Here is a 14,966-nt window from a genome sequence, read left to right on the forward strand (position 1 = left end):
AAGTCTGGGAATGGTTGTCCTCAAGGCCAGGCTGTCCCATAGCCCATTCCCCTAAAGTGTCTCCTGAAGAGCTCAGACTGTCTGCTTCTGGTTTCTGATCCTTATCTAGCATTTCACAGAGATTTTCATGAAAAATCTTTCTTAGGTCAAATCCCATCCAAGGGGCCAGAGGAGAATTGAGACCGTCTTGAACTCCACTGAGCACAAGTCCCCCTGGGTATCCATGGGGCAAACAGACCCAGGGCCACAATGAGTCATGAGAAAGGGTCTGGGCTACACCAGCGGCGTCAGGTTAGCCAAAGTGTCTTGTCACTCTGGCCTTTCTGATCTTCTCACTAGCATACAGGCCTGCAATTAAGTGATAATGGTAGAGCAGGCACCAACAGGAACTAAACTTAAGCCAGTTGAAGAGGAAACAAACAGCAGAGAGTAGATAAAATTACTTGAAACTACACTTAAATGTAAAATCATCTTTGAGTGCAAATGTTTACAAAACAAATAGTAGGCATTTGAAAGGTGAGTTTTTGATGGATATACTTTCAGAAATTTACTCAGAAACAAAAGGAAAATTAAGAACTCATGAAAAACACTTTAAGTAAGAAAAGTAACAGTGATTTAAACAAACTTGAAAAATTCATGCCTTAATCTGGAAAACATGTTTTAAAGAAATATACAAAATTTAGAAATTAGCTCTACGACTCAAATGTTACCATTTCTCTCCATATTTAAATAAATCAATAGGAAGGTTTTAAAGTGCTCCAAGACACATAAAGGTTGCTAGAAACTTTTAAAAAAATTTTTACTATCTTCTTCATCACTTGGTTATGCTGTGTTACAAGCTATCAACCTATTTGCTTATTAATGAGTCAGAGCCACTTTTGGTAAGTGCTAACTGCTTATGGAGGGTCCCCGGCCTCCTGGTAGTTTATTGTCCATGGCAAAATCATGTGACAAGTACCTCAGCATTCTGTGTGGTTAAGCTGTTTCAGTCTGAATTTTATCAGCCTATTGAAGACATTTTGGCGAGAGTGGTGCAGAGGGTTGTATGTTAACCAGATCCCCAAAGTGACTTGATAATAAGGCATCCTCAGAGTGTTCTCTATCCACCTTGTTTATGGATTGCCCAAGGTACCCTGCCTGACCCCAGGGGAAAGATGTCAGGGAGAAGCTCCATCCATTGTTCTCATCCTGGGATGATCATTTAATACAGGGTCCAGGGTTGGCAAATGTCCTCAGGAAATGGAAATTGTCACTGCAGACCTTGTAAAAGGTGATCCTCTCTCGCATTCATAACACAGACCTGGGGGCCGGTAGCAGTGGGCTCAGTGTCTTCTGGGGATGTTTTTCTCCTTTGTACTTTATCTTTGTGGTTCCTCAGTACCAGTCCCCACCTTGCCCCTCACCGTTTCATGCCTATGCCCTTTGGATGCACCTGTGGGGCCAAGAGTGAGGCGAGAGGTGCGTAGGATACAAAATTTAAGATCCTCTCAGGTCTGAGAGTGAGTGTCTCTCCTGCCCATCCTAGTGGTGGCTCTTCTGCAGGGACCCAGCCCTGATGGCCAGTGTCCCAGCTCCTGGAAGGTAGGTGAGGAATGAGGTGATGCAGGACAGTCACCCACTCATGGGGAAAATCACCTTGTTTTCTGAAGCTCTCAGAGAATCTTGGCTGTCAGACAGAAGTCATCAAGATCATTCCTCTGCCTCAAGTCAGGGTCATACTCGAACTGTTTTGCAGATATAAACAGCTTGCTTTTCCAAAAGAGAAACCACCTAACTCGATTTCTACTTATAAAATAATGCTGGGGAGAAGCCGGTGTGAGGACTTAGGAACCTGGGGTGCATGACAGTCGCCAGCCAGTGAAAGCTCTCTGGGATTTAGCTCTGATCTGCAAACTCCACAAGGTTGGGCTCCCTTTCTACCTGGGTTGCTTCATAGTTCTGAGTCTGCAATGGAACCGTACTGTTAGGCAACGTGCATCGTGGGCTGTGGCTGGGGTCAGAGAGAAAGCAGTTGTCATGTCCTCTCGCCAGCAAGGAAGACACGACACAGGATTCTTCTTTCAGCACTTTATTCAGGACCCTTGAAGCATGGCGAAAAAACTCTCTCTCTCCCAGTCTGCACTAGCTTAAATCCCTCGCCCAGCCAACGGACTTGTGCCACGTGGGAAAAACTGATTGGTACACGAAAGCGGAAACAAGTCAGAGCTCAGCTCTACAGCCTTACAAGGAGTTGTTTACTTCAACAACTCCAACTGCCAAGAAAGCCGAAGAAGGAGACCGACGCCATTTTTAGGGTGTGGTCGCTGGCTCCCTACAAGCAGTCACACCTGACATTTGCCCTGGCCAAGTTCTTATGAAGATACCAGTCCTGAGCATTGGAGATGGGACGGCTGTACTGGGGATCCTGAGTAGCACTTTCTTAGGAGTAGCAGCTTTCCAGAGTTCTAAAGTTAATGATGCACTAATGAGGGCTGAGAGCTGCTTTGCCTAACACTTAAGATGCCGCAAAGAGTCTAAGGGCTGTGAATTAGTGAATCCGGGTGCTCAAGAGCAAAGCAGCACCCTAGACTGTGAAATCAATCAAGCAGCCATGTTTATAGCAAAATGTGGAAAATAGATTATTTTAATTGCTAATTGTTCTTGAGACCCCTACCAAGATTTTTTTTTTTTTTTTTAATGTGGCCTACATGTTCTCCTCGGCAGGCACAGTGAAGGAATTATAGTTTATTCAGAGGCTGCCACGATGCTGATTGAAGTACAAAGAGGAGTAATCAAGGTTGTTGTTTTTTTTTTCATATGGCTTTTAACATTTACAAAGAAAATGATTTCAAGGGGTACACGCTAGAGAGAAACACGTCTGTAAACAGTTTCCAATCAGCAAATACTCCGATTACATGGAATATTCCCTCCACCCTCTCTCCTACCAACCCCCACACCTCATAATCAGCATCTAAATGCAACATGAATTATTCTTTTGTTCCCAACTCAAGGAAGGGGATGAAGGGTCAGACTTGCGGGCATTTTGTGCTCTGAGACTCCAGGACCACAACTTGGATAACTTCACAGAGGCAAGTCACCACACAGTGACAGGCCAGCAGCCATGAGGATGCCTCCAACTGAACAGTGCAGAGGCTGCAGGGACGGACCTCCTCAGAGGGGTCCCACACACGCCAGTTTCCATCTCTGCTCCTCAGAACTAGGCTGGGGGCCTCAGGGAGTGTGTTTTAATGTGGGTGAAAGTCCAGAGACAGCGAGGAGAGGAAATGGGACGGGTGTGGAAAGCAAGCCTGTGGACCACCCATTCTTTATGCACTCTGCATTCACATGCCTTTCCCTTCAGTCCTGAAGCCCGAGGGGTGTCTCAAGGGACAGCCTGCCTTGTCACCTTGGGATAGATGGAAGAATCTGGAGGTCACTGTTGTGTAATGGGTTTCAACCATTCTTACATCATTGGGGATGGACGATGACGTTAGGTTCTGTTCTGGGGCAGAGTCGAGATATGATGACCTGTGAGGCCCACCCATAGGAAATTTTAAAAACTGACTTTCTTAGAAATCCCTCAGAATGGTGGTGAGTTCCGAAATACCTACAGGAAGAACACCTTCAGGGGCCATTGACCAGCCTACAGACTGAGATCTCCACCTTCTTAAGGGCACCAGTGCCTGTTGGGCCTGTTTTAACCTCAGTGACTCAGGACATTAGCAGCTGTGCATCCAAGCTCCATGACTTTATTTTTAAAATCCGAAATCACTGTTTCCAAATTAACTCATACCTGCCATTCCCCTTGGGATGCTGCACGGCTTCTCGTTAACTCCCTTGGCTGAGGAGAAACCCATTTGGGCGGCTTCCTGGTGAAACGTCTTGTCACAATTGTCCTTACTCCACAAGTCAGGGAAATCCTGTAAGGTCTCACCAGTGGGGAAATACACCCATCTTGACTGTGGCCTCAGGGACCAGCAAGATGACCACAGGATGGGTCCATGGACTCAAAGGCTCCCCTGTGAGATGAATTTGGACCAGGCCATTTGCCTCTGTATAGTATGCCCCCACTGGAAGACTAGAAGCACGATGCCTTATAGATTCCTTGGAATCAGTGACGATTTGATCCAACAGAACTAAAAACTTCTAGACTTTTCTCTTCTCCTTAGTGTAATTACTCTAGTAAAAGAATAAAGCTCCCTTTGGAGAAACGATTGAAGGAATTGGTACCACCCTCAAATACTTAAAGGATATGGGGGATGTCCCCAATTATCTCCTTTAGCTCACCATATTGGAAAGAGCAGATAGGTCACTATACTTGTTCTGACCTAATACTGTTCCCTCAGTAGCTCCTCTTCAGCCATACTGTCCCCTCATTGTTCCTACAGCATTGCATGCACACTGTCCACGAAACTTTGCTTGTGGCTCCCTCTACTGGTATGTCCTTCCCTTGTCTATTTGCATGGCTCGCTCCAACATCTCCAAGCCTTTTCATGGAAACCTTCTCAGGGAGTTCTTCCCCTGACAAACTTATCTAAAACTGAAATCCATTCAACAATCCCTACCTTTCCAAGCTTAATTTTTCTCCATAGTATTTAGCACTATCTCAAGTTTTATTATATTTTCCAAGCTTAATTTTTCTCCATAGTATTTAGCACTATCTCAAATTTTATTATATTTCCCAACTTATTTATTGCCTCTCTCCCCTACTAGAATGTAAGCTCCCCATAAAATCTCAAAAGATTTTCTTGTGTTGCTCACTACATTTTCAGCACCTCAAACAGAGCCTTATGTATGGCAGGTTCTTCATAAATATTTGCTGAATAAGTGACTCCAGCATCTCAGGATGCTTCAGGTTCCCACTGCCAGCCTCAATCTACCTGAAAGAGCTCCCTTATTTCCTGTAGGTCCAGCAATGCAATTGAAAAAGACAATTTGCTTTAGGCAGGTTTTATTTTTGTTCTGTTTCAAACTGGAGGGTCCTTTGGAGAATCTAATTCATTGTCCTGATCAAAGTGAAGGCTGAGCCGGGTGCAATGACTCATAACTGTAATCCTGGTGACTCGGAGGCTGAGGCAGGAAGATCTCAAGTTTGACAAGTTGGAGGCCGGCCTCAGAAACAACTTAGCAAGACCATGAGTCAAAAACAAACGAATTAATTAATTAATAAAAATTAAAATTAAAAAAATTCTTTATATACAATCAGAGATATGAAAAATTGTGCTGTATATGTGTAATAATTATTGTAATGCATTCTGCTGTCATTTATTTTTTTTAAAAAAATCAATAAAATCAATAAATAAAAAATAAAATAAAATAAAAAGGACTGGGGATGTAGCTCAGTGGTAAAGCACTCCTGGTTCAATCCCCAGTAATATATACACACACTCACACATAAAGTAAAAGCTGAATTATTCTTTTAACATAGTGTTGAATTCATTTTATAATAATTTGCTTAATGTTTTTCACATCTAAGGCCTTAGACAAAACTGGTTTTCAAATCCCCTTCTTTTGTGTTATCTTCTACCATGACAGGATTTGATGTCATTTGTTAAACTATTTTCCCAATGTTATGGTGAGATTGCAATAAATTACCAACTCCATCTTAAAGCAGGAGATGGAACCATCTTTATAAACCAGCTGGTAGGCCAAGAGGCAGGCTGCAAGTCTATACCCTTTGACCTCCTCCAGGGCTTTGAGTACACTTTTCAAGTAAGGTGTTGTCAGTACATTAGTCATAAGTGGCTATTGCCACTTAAACAAACATCATGAGATCTAAAATCATAAACAGAAGGAGAAGTGTACTAGTTGAGGAAAAGTTAAAGAATGGTTACTAATCTCTAGACAATCATTCTCTGACAGGGTACATTGTCCAAGAAAAATGGGAATCAAAAAGAGAACAATCTTATATTGAATTGTATAAGAATTTCCATTTTGTGTTGCCAAACATGCTATGCTAAGCAACTGTTGATGGGTACAGAAGTGGGGTGTTCCCATGGGAGAAGCATTTCTTATACAACATGGAGTCTCAGGGTAAAATGGAGTCTGTTTGGTCTTTGTCCACATAGTCTAGCCCTTAACACCAAATATTAAAATTGCTTTCTTCCTACTACCAAGCTACATCCTCAGCCCTTCTCATAGCAATTTTGATAAATTGATATTTTCTGCAAAAATCATATATTTTATCCATACTTTTCCATGGAGCTCTATTTAAACAGTACAATTTTCCATATTTATTATTATAACCCATATTTCATTTCTAGTTTTAATTCATATATTCTTTTCTTCTTGATTAAAATTATCAGAAGTCTGCTTTATTACTGCTTCTCAGAGATCCAGTCCTTTGATGTTTTATTTTATTTATCTAATTCATTAATGTCTCTTTTTGCCATGTCTTTATCCTATTTTTCTTAAGAATACATTTTTCTTTAAAAATTTAATTGAATCTTTTACTTCATCTATTTTCTTTTGTAAATAAAAACATAACAAATACCATATAGGGTGCTTTGTTTTGTTGTGTGTGTGTGTGTGTGAGAGAGAGAGAGAGAGAGAGAGAGAGAGACACTAGGGATTGAACCCAGGGGTGTTCTACCACTGAATTACATCCCTAGCCCCCCCTCCACCTTTTTTTTTTTTTTTTTTTTTGACCCAGGGTCTGGCTAAGTTGCCCAAACTGACTTCAAACTTGCAATCTTCCTGCCTCATTCTCTTAAATAGCTGGGATTACAGCATATGACACCACACCTGGCCTTTTCTTTCTGTATTATCAGTGCTAGGGATGGAACTCAGGTCCTTTAATATGCTGGGCAAGTGCTCTACTACTGAGCTACATCTACAGTCCTTTACATTTTTTCACTTTGAGACAGGGTCTTGCTAAGTTGTCCAGGCTGAACTTAAACTTGAGATCTTCCTGCCTCAGCCTCCTCAGTAGCTGGGATCACAGGTGTGTGCCACTATACCAGTGATATCCTACATTTTTTTCTATCACATGGGGAAATAACTGTACCCTACCCACATATTGTGTAGTATTGTGTTGTTAAATTATGATGTTTGGTAGGTCCAGGGTATTAAATGCATATTCAAATGATATTTTTGATTCATGGGATTATGTTTATTGGAACATAACCCCACTGAAAACCAAGGAGCATCTGTTTTTTTTTTTTTTTTTTAAGAAAGAGTGAGAGAGAGTGAGAAAGAGGGAGAGGGAGAGAGAGACCAACGAGCATCTGTACTGGCAAGTAAGAGTCCTACATTTCCACTTGTGGGTATAATGACCGAGACTCCTCCAACTCCTGTGCTCCTATAGAACAACTGCAGACCCTGGGCACTATATGAAAGCAACCATCAGCAGTACTGTGAAACAAACAGAAGCAGTCTCTGGTGAAGAACTTGAGCTACCTAGACGGTAAAGGGTGGTGGAGAGCTACACAGTCAGTTCTCATCTCTCCAGACCTTAGCTTAGGCCAAGTGGGGTCTGTGGGGCATCAGGAGGCAAGCAGGAGAAAACCCTGCAGCCTGTTTGTTGGATCTGTAAAATCAGAAATGTGGAGTCAGAAAACTGTGAACACTAAAAAGAGAAGAGGAATCTTACAGGGGAAAAGATAGAGCAAGGACCCCAAAATTCAATCTGCCCACAGCTCTGAACCATGAATTATGGATCATGAAATAGACTCAAAGTATCCCCGCTAAAGACAGTGACAACCACAGACAATGTGAACGGAGACCGAAGCCTCTATTCAAGAAAAACAATTGGAATTCAAGTCCAGCTAAGAGTAGTTCCTGCTACAACAAAGGAGGAAAAAAAAAATGTTTTAGAGAATAAAAAATCCATCATATCCACAAATTAACCTTTATACTACCTAGGATACTATCCAAAATTACATGATATATGAAGGAAAAAAAATTTAACACTCTGAACAGAGAAGAAAATCAATCAAGTCTAAACCCAAGATATGAAATAACACAAAACATGTCTTCAATGAATGAAAATGCCAGGAGAGAAATAGGAAGCCTCAACAAAGAAATAGAGACAGCAAAGAAGAAAATAGAAGTTTTAGAACTAAATAATATAATTTCTGAAATATTTTTATATGAAATAAAAAATTCACATAGACTAAAAGCTGAAAGGCTACAACAGAAAAAAGAATAAGAGAACATGAAGAGAGATCAATAAAAACTACCCAAGGTAAAGAACAGAGGACAAAGGTACTGGAAAAAAAAGAAAAGAGATGAACAGAGACCCAGTGAGCGGCTCGATGATATCAGTGGTAAAACGTGTACCTGGGATACCAGAATAAGAGAGGAGAAAGAGAAAAAGACCTACTGGGAGGAAAAAAACTGAGTTTCCTAGATTGAATGGCAGATGAAAATTCAGACACAGGATGCAGTAAATAGAAAAATAAAAGCACCCACATCAAGGCCCATCTGTTTGGTCCTCCAAAATTTGTATGTTGAAACTTCATTGCAAGTGTGAAGACATCTGAAGGAAAAAAAATGATATCAGGCAGAAAAGCATTAGAAATATAAGTATCTGACTAATTGCAAAGGAAGTTTTTTTCTTTCTATACTTTAATTCCTTCCATAAACCATGTTTAATAAATAATAAATACATTATGAAATAAATATAAATATAACACAGTCTTGTGGGATTTAAAATACATCAGATGCCAGGTATGGTGGCTCACGCCTACAATCCCAACAACTCAGGAGGTTTAGGCAGGATAGTTACAAGTTTGAGGTCAGCTTGGGCAACTTAGTAAAACCCTGTCTAAAAAAAAAAAAATTGTATGCAGATAATTATATATAAAATCTATAAATAAATAGGAATATAAACTAACAGAGATATGAATTTCTAAATTTTATGTGAATTAGTGTGTTACTCATTGTAAATGCTCAGTAAAGAGATTATCTAGCTATCTATCCATCTATCTATCATCTGTCATCTGTCTTTGGCAGCCAATGAACAGTGGTCCCAAATGCAACCAATGTTTGTAGTAAATGTTGATAAACTATTTAGTTAAGAGGCAGTATTTCAGTCGGCTTTTGCATCGCTGTGAGCCAAAGAGCCAACAAGAACAACTTAAGAGGAAGAAACATTTATTTTGGCTCGTGGAAGCAGAGGTGAGGCACATCATGAGGTCCACAGAGGAAAGCTGCTCAGTTCATGGCAGGGTCAGGAGATGGTAGTGGGGCTGCGGGGAGCCACAGGGAATCCGCAGCCTTCCAGGGCATAGCCCCAGGGATCCACCTCCTTTAGCCATGCTCCACCCGCCCATATTCCAGCTAGGATGGAATGAGTAGGTCATAGCTCTAACAGTCTAATCATTTTACCTCTGAATATTCCTGCATTAACAGGAGCTTTAAGTGGGCCACTTCATATTCAAACCATAATAGGCAGATTGTTAAATGGACTAAAAGATAAAAATAAAACCCAACTATATAATGCCTACAAGAGATAAAATATAAATATAAAGATATGGATAGTGTGAAATAGCCAAGTGTGATGGTACCTACCTATAAGACCCAACTCCTGGGGAGGTTGGGACAGGAGGATGAGTTGAGGCCAGGAATTGGAGGCCAGCCTGGGCAGCATACAAAGAACCTGTCTCAAATAAAAACAGCCACAAAAACAGACAGTTTGAAAGAAAATGGAGAAAAAAAGCCATATTGTCACATAGCAGATAGAGGAGGCTGAAGTGGCTATATTGATATAAATTAGAAATGGATTCAAAACAAAATATGTTCTAACTGTGTACTTTCACATGGTGAACTTTATGTTTTGTGAATTATATCTTAATCAAAATGTATTACTAGATAATTTCATTACTTCATAATGATAAAAGGTTCAATGTCAAGGAAGATACAACAATCAAAATTTGTATGTGCTTAATACATGAAGCAAAAAGCTGACAGAATGAGAGGGAAAGAGAGAAAAATCTACAAATATCCCTGGAAATTTTCACATCTCCATTCTCTGTTAGAACAGTTAAGACCAAAAAAAAAAAAAAAAAAAAAAAAATCAGTAAAGACACAGAAAGTTCTGAACATTTCAGAATGCTACCCAAGAATAACAGAATAGACATTATTTTCAAGTGCATCTGGAGCACTTGTCAGGACAGACCATACTGTGGGCCATAAAACACATCTGAAAATCTGACAAATTTTATATCATGCAGGCTATCTATGTTCCCCAACCACAATGGGATTAAGTTAGAAATAATTACAATGAGAAGCTCAGGAAAATCCCAAATATCTGGAATTTAACATACTTCTCCATATTTACTAGGCCAAAGAGGAATCATAGAAAATGTCAATATATCATATAAACATGATGATGAAAATATACATATCAAAATTTGTGCAGCGTAAGTAAGGCAGAGTCCATGGGGAAATGTATAACTTTAAATGCTCATGTAGAAAAAGAATAAAAGTGTAAAACTTGATGTTCTAAGTTTCGACCTTAAAAAATTACAAAAGGAAGCATAAGTTATTTTTTTGTTTTATTTGTTTTTTATTCTTTTACTCTCTTCTCTTCTCACACACACACACAAAATGGATCATTGGTAACTTCAGTCAAAATAGCATGTAATAAAAAAATGTCCTAGGCCAGGGGTCACCACCTTTCTGAAAAGGGCCAGATGGTAAATATTATAGGCGTTGTAAGGCTGTCCTGTCTCTGTTTTAACTGCTCAACTCTTCCAGTTTAGTACAAATACAGTAGCTGTGTGGCACAGGTTTGCCATCTCCTTCTGTATCTTAGTTTCTCATTTACAAGGAAGGACGGTTAGTTTCCGAGGATTCATTTTATAGATGGCTGACTCCATAGCTCTGGGCCCAAGGTGAGGCATCATGGCGGAATGGCATGTAGGAGAACATCTCAAGATATGGAAACAAGGAAGCAGAGAGAGCAAGAGCCATAAGTTGTATCCAAAACAAACAAGAGGAACAAAAGAATAAAGAGTAGAAATCAACCGAACATAAAACTGAAAACAATAAAATCAAAAGCCATTTCAAAATTTTGGGAAAAAAAAGATCCAATAAAATTAATAAACTTTTAGGGCTGGGATTGTGGCTCAGTAGAACATCTGCCTGACATATGTGAGGAACTGGGTTCGATTCTCTGCACCACTTATAAATAAATGAAAAAAAAAATAAAGCTCTATCAACAACTAAAAATATAAAAAAAACTTTATAAACTTTTAGCTAGATGAATCAAGAAAAGAGAAGATATGAATTCCCAATATTAGGGATAAATGAAATGGTCTTACTGAACCTTCCTTCAGAGAGTAAAAGGATAAGATGGGAATAAGTCTGACAATCTAGATGGAATATTTAACAAAAGTTAACAAAAGTGACTCAAGAAAACTTGACAGTCCTATATAAGTTTAATTCATAATTAAAAACTTTCCACATAGAAAATTACAGATTCAGATGGCTTCCCTGATGAATTCCATCAAACAATGAAGGAAGATAAATACCCATCTTGCATAAACTTTTTTCAGAAAATAAGAGGAAGCATTTCCAAACTCATCATTAATTTGATTACAAATCAGAGACATCACAAGAAAAAAGCATTCAGAGCAACATCACCCATGAACACAGATGTAAATGTTCTTTAAAATACTGGCAAATAAGAATCAATATTATGTAAAAAGGATGCTATATGCCATATCTAAGAGAACTGTATCTCAAGAGTATAAGACTGATTTAATATCAGAAAATCAATCAATGTAATTTACCAAGATAGAATACAGAACGTTAAATCATATCATTATTTCAACATATGCAGGAAAAAAACCATTTCATAGAAATCAATATTCCTTCATGATAAAAATCTTTCAACATCTAGAAATAGAAGTCCTCTGCATCTGATTGTTCATCTATGAAAAAAATCTACAGCTAACACTACACTTAAGAGTGAGAGGTTTGATGTTTTCTAAAATCACAAATGAAGCAAAGATATTCACTCTGTGTTGATTTAACTTTATACTACAAAGCCCTGGTAGTAACTAAGGGAGGGGAAAGAAAAAAGCAGATTAGAAAGGGAACGGTAAAAGTGTACTATCTGCAGATAAAGTGTGTGCAGAACACTCTAAGGCACCCGGGTCTGAGGAGCAGGGACTAGAACTAATAAATCAATTTAGCAAGATTGTAGGACACAAGTTCAAAACAAAAATTAATTGTATTTCTATATAATGGCAATCAACAATTAGAAAATGAAATTTAGGTAAATCAATTTAAAACAGCATTAAGAAAATTAAAATACTTTGAGATAAATTGAACAAAATGTATGTGAGACCCAGATGCTGAAAACTACAAAATATTTTTCTCTCAAGTAGAAAACTGAAGGAGAAATGAAGAACTCATGGATTGGGGAATACAACATTTTAAGATGTCAATTCTCCCCAGATTAATGAAGATTTTTAATGCCATCCCAATAAAAATCTCAGCCAAATGTTTTGTAGACATACAAACTAATTCAAAAATTTAGAGCTGGGGATATAGCTCAGTTGGTAGAGTGCTTGCCTCGCATGCACAGGCCCTGGGTTCGATCCCCAGCACCACAAAAAAACTTAATTCAAAAATTTATACAAAAATGCAAAGGAACTAGCCTAGCCCAAATCCCTAATTTCAAGATGAGCGATTAAGCTACAGTCAGTCAACACAGCATGGTGTAGCGCCATCAGGCAGACATATTGACGGAATAGAACAGAGTTCAGAAATAGAGTCACATTTATATGGAAATTGATTCTTGATAAAAATGCCAAAGAAATTAAAGAAAGATTTCAAGAAATGGTGCTGGGCAACTGATTATCTATAGGTATTTTTAAAAATTTTCCAAATTAGAATTTCATATCCATGAAAAATATTCTTAAAAATAAAAGGAGAGCAGAGACATTTTCTCTCCAACAAAAACTGAAGAAATTCATCACCAGGAAACATGAACTAAAGGAAAAATAAAAGTAGTTCTTCGGGCAGAAGAAAAAATAATCCCATAAGAAAATAGAATTTGGGAAAAAATAAAGAACAACAAAAAATGGGAAAATAGGTAAGTAGGAAATATCAACTCTACACTTAAGTAATTAATTATTACTAGTCATTGAGTCTAAAATGTGTGTAAAATTAAATTCATGGAAATAGTAACATAGAACGTGGAAGAGTGCTCATGAAATTCATGTTCTAAGGTTAGCATTCTTGGAGAACCAAGAAAAGCCATGATTTGCACATAATAGTAACAAGGTAAGGGTGCATGTTGTCATTTACAGAGCAGCCACTAAAGAAATGTCAAAGGATGTATAATAAGGTAATGAGAAGAAAATGGAATTTTCCTTTCTGCTCATAAAATCATATAGAAGATAATCTCATAAATACTTTTACTAATACCTTATCTGAGACTCTCAGTTTGTGAAATACTTAAGTTGCTGTTCCTCTGGATATACCAAATGTCTATTAAGGTGTGTTCTGGTTCTTTTTTGTCATATTAATTTAGAGCCATGTCTATGAAAGAGCAAATTCACAGACTTAGACAAAAAGCAAACATCAGTATCAGTAAATATTTTATTTGAACATTTAAGGTTGAACTTTGTAGCCAGAAGGTATAAAGATGAACATTCTTCATAATCACCAAAATCTAAGAAATCACATTGGAACTGATTTTTGGGTAGTGAGATTGGAAGAACTTTGAGATACTCAAAATTCTGAAAGAAAATTACACAGCACATTCATCAACATGTCCCTCCAAAGCACAGCTCCTCCCAACCCAGCTCTTTCTTCAGTGCTGGCATTTCCATTCCTCTGATCCCGTATTCCTCTTTTCACTTGATCCTTTACCTACACATGTCCATGAAGGACTTCACTGCAATGGCAAGTTCAGAGTCATCATGAAAGATCTTTTCGGCCCCAAGTCCATAAGCTCCTGACATCCCCCAAGAGTCCTGCTCTGAGGTCCCACCCGAAGCCTATGGAAGCCAGTTGGTGGGAATGGCTGCCCCCTGTCATTTTGTAAAATTCCAAAGTCCAAGCTTGAGTCAGGTTTGAGTTGATGCCAGGTGAGTAAGAGAAGCTGTGACTCCCTTCAGGCAACCAGCAAACTTAGTCTAATTTATAGTAAATAAAACAAACCATCCATCTGAATTATGAAAATCAAGGATATACGTGGAAGAGTGGCCAAGCAGGGACTCTTAGAGATGTCAGTGTTGGCTTGGTTTGAACTTGAGGGCTACACTGTTGATGCAAAACCTCTGTCCTGTGGGTGCAGGTCCATCAGGAAACACATGGCCAAGATGAGCTTCACACTGCAGCACAGAGAAGCCCTCATCACTCCCAGTGGAAACAGAGCCCTTTACATAGAACTAAACAGATAGACCCCGTGTGCCACCGAATTCCAGAGTCTGACATCTTTGTGTCTGTCACATCCAAATTTGATTAAGGCATGGAATAACTCAGGACACAATAGTGGTAAATAGTCCTACTTTACCAGTAAGAATGTGTGCCAACTATCAAATTTATGCCTTGATTTACTCATCTATAAAGTAGGGATGATAATTATACCTACTTCATAGAGTGTTGTCATGATTAATTGAGACAATGTACAGAAAGCAGCAGCACAATTCCTGGTGAGTACTGAATAATGTTGCTGTGGACAGGGTATCTATCTATCTATATATATATATATATATATATATGGCAAAACTATGCTATCTGAATCTACTTGCCTCTGACATTTTACAAAACCTGGGCCTCAGAAGATGAGAGCACCCAAAAACGGCAAAATGATTTTTCTGTCTGGATTTAAGTCACTCCCTCCTTCGAGGCTCCCAGAGGAGTAATGTGCTGTTGTCACCTGGAGTATCCCTTTGCCTATCAGTGACATACTTCAGAGTGGGGAAGGAGATAGAGAGATGCCAACCACATGGGCTTGCCTGCAGCCTGTCCCTGCTCAAAAGAATGTGACCTGCCAGTTTTTCAGACCCTAACCCTGCTCCTAT

The 14,966-nt window shown here is 38.9% G+C and overlaps 1 protein-coding gene across 2 annotated transcripts in view; it reads right to left on the reverse strand.

Moving 5' to 3' along the window:
* Msrb2 (methionine sulfoxide reductase B2) overlaps positions 1-14,966 on the reverse strand; it is a 58,658-nt gene that overhangs the window by 23,800 nt on the left and 19,892 nt on the right. Inside the window, exon 5 of one of the 2 annotated variants that reach the window (XM_076831881.1) lies at positions 13,519-14,273. The exons of the other annotated variant lie outside the window; for it this stretch is intronic. Within the exon in view, the coding sequence (XP_076687996.1) occupies positions 14,169-14,273 (105 nt within the window). The 3' untranslated portion in view covers positions 13,519-14,168. Of the gene's footprint in view, positions 1-13,518; positions 14,274-14,966 lie in introns of those variants that run through there. 2 annotated transcript variants of the gene reach the window in all.

The sequence above is a fragment of the Callospermophilus lateralis genome, chromosome 13 (assembly GCF_048772815.1).
Source record: "Callospermophilus lateralis isolate mCalLat2 chromosome 13, mCalLat2.hap1, whole genome shotgun sequence".
In the NCBI taxonomy this organism is placed as follows: domain Eukaryota; kingdom Metazoa; phylum Chordata; class Mammalia; order Rodentia; family Sciuridae; genus Callospermophilus; species Callospermophilus lateralis.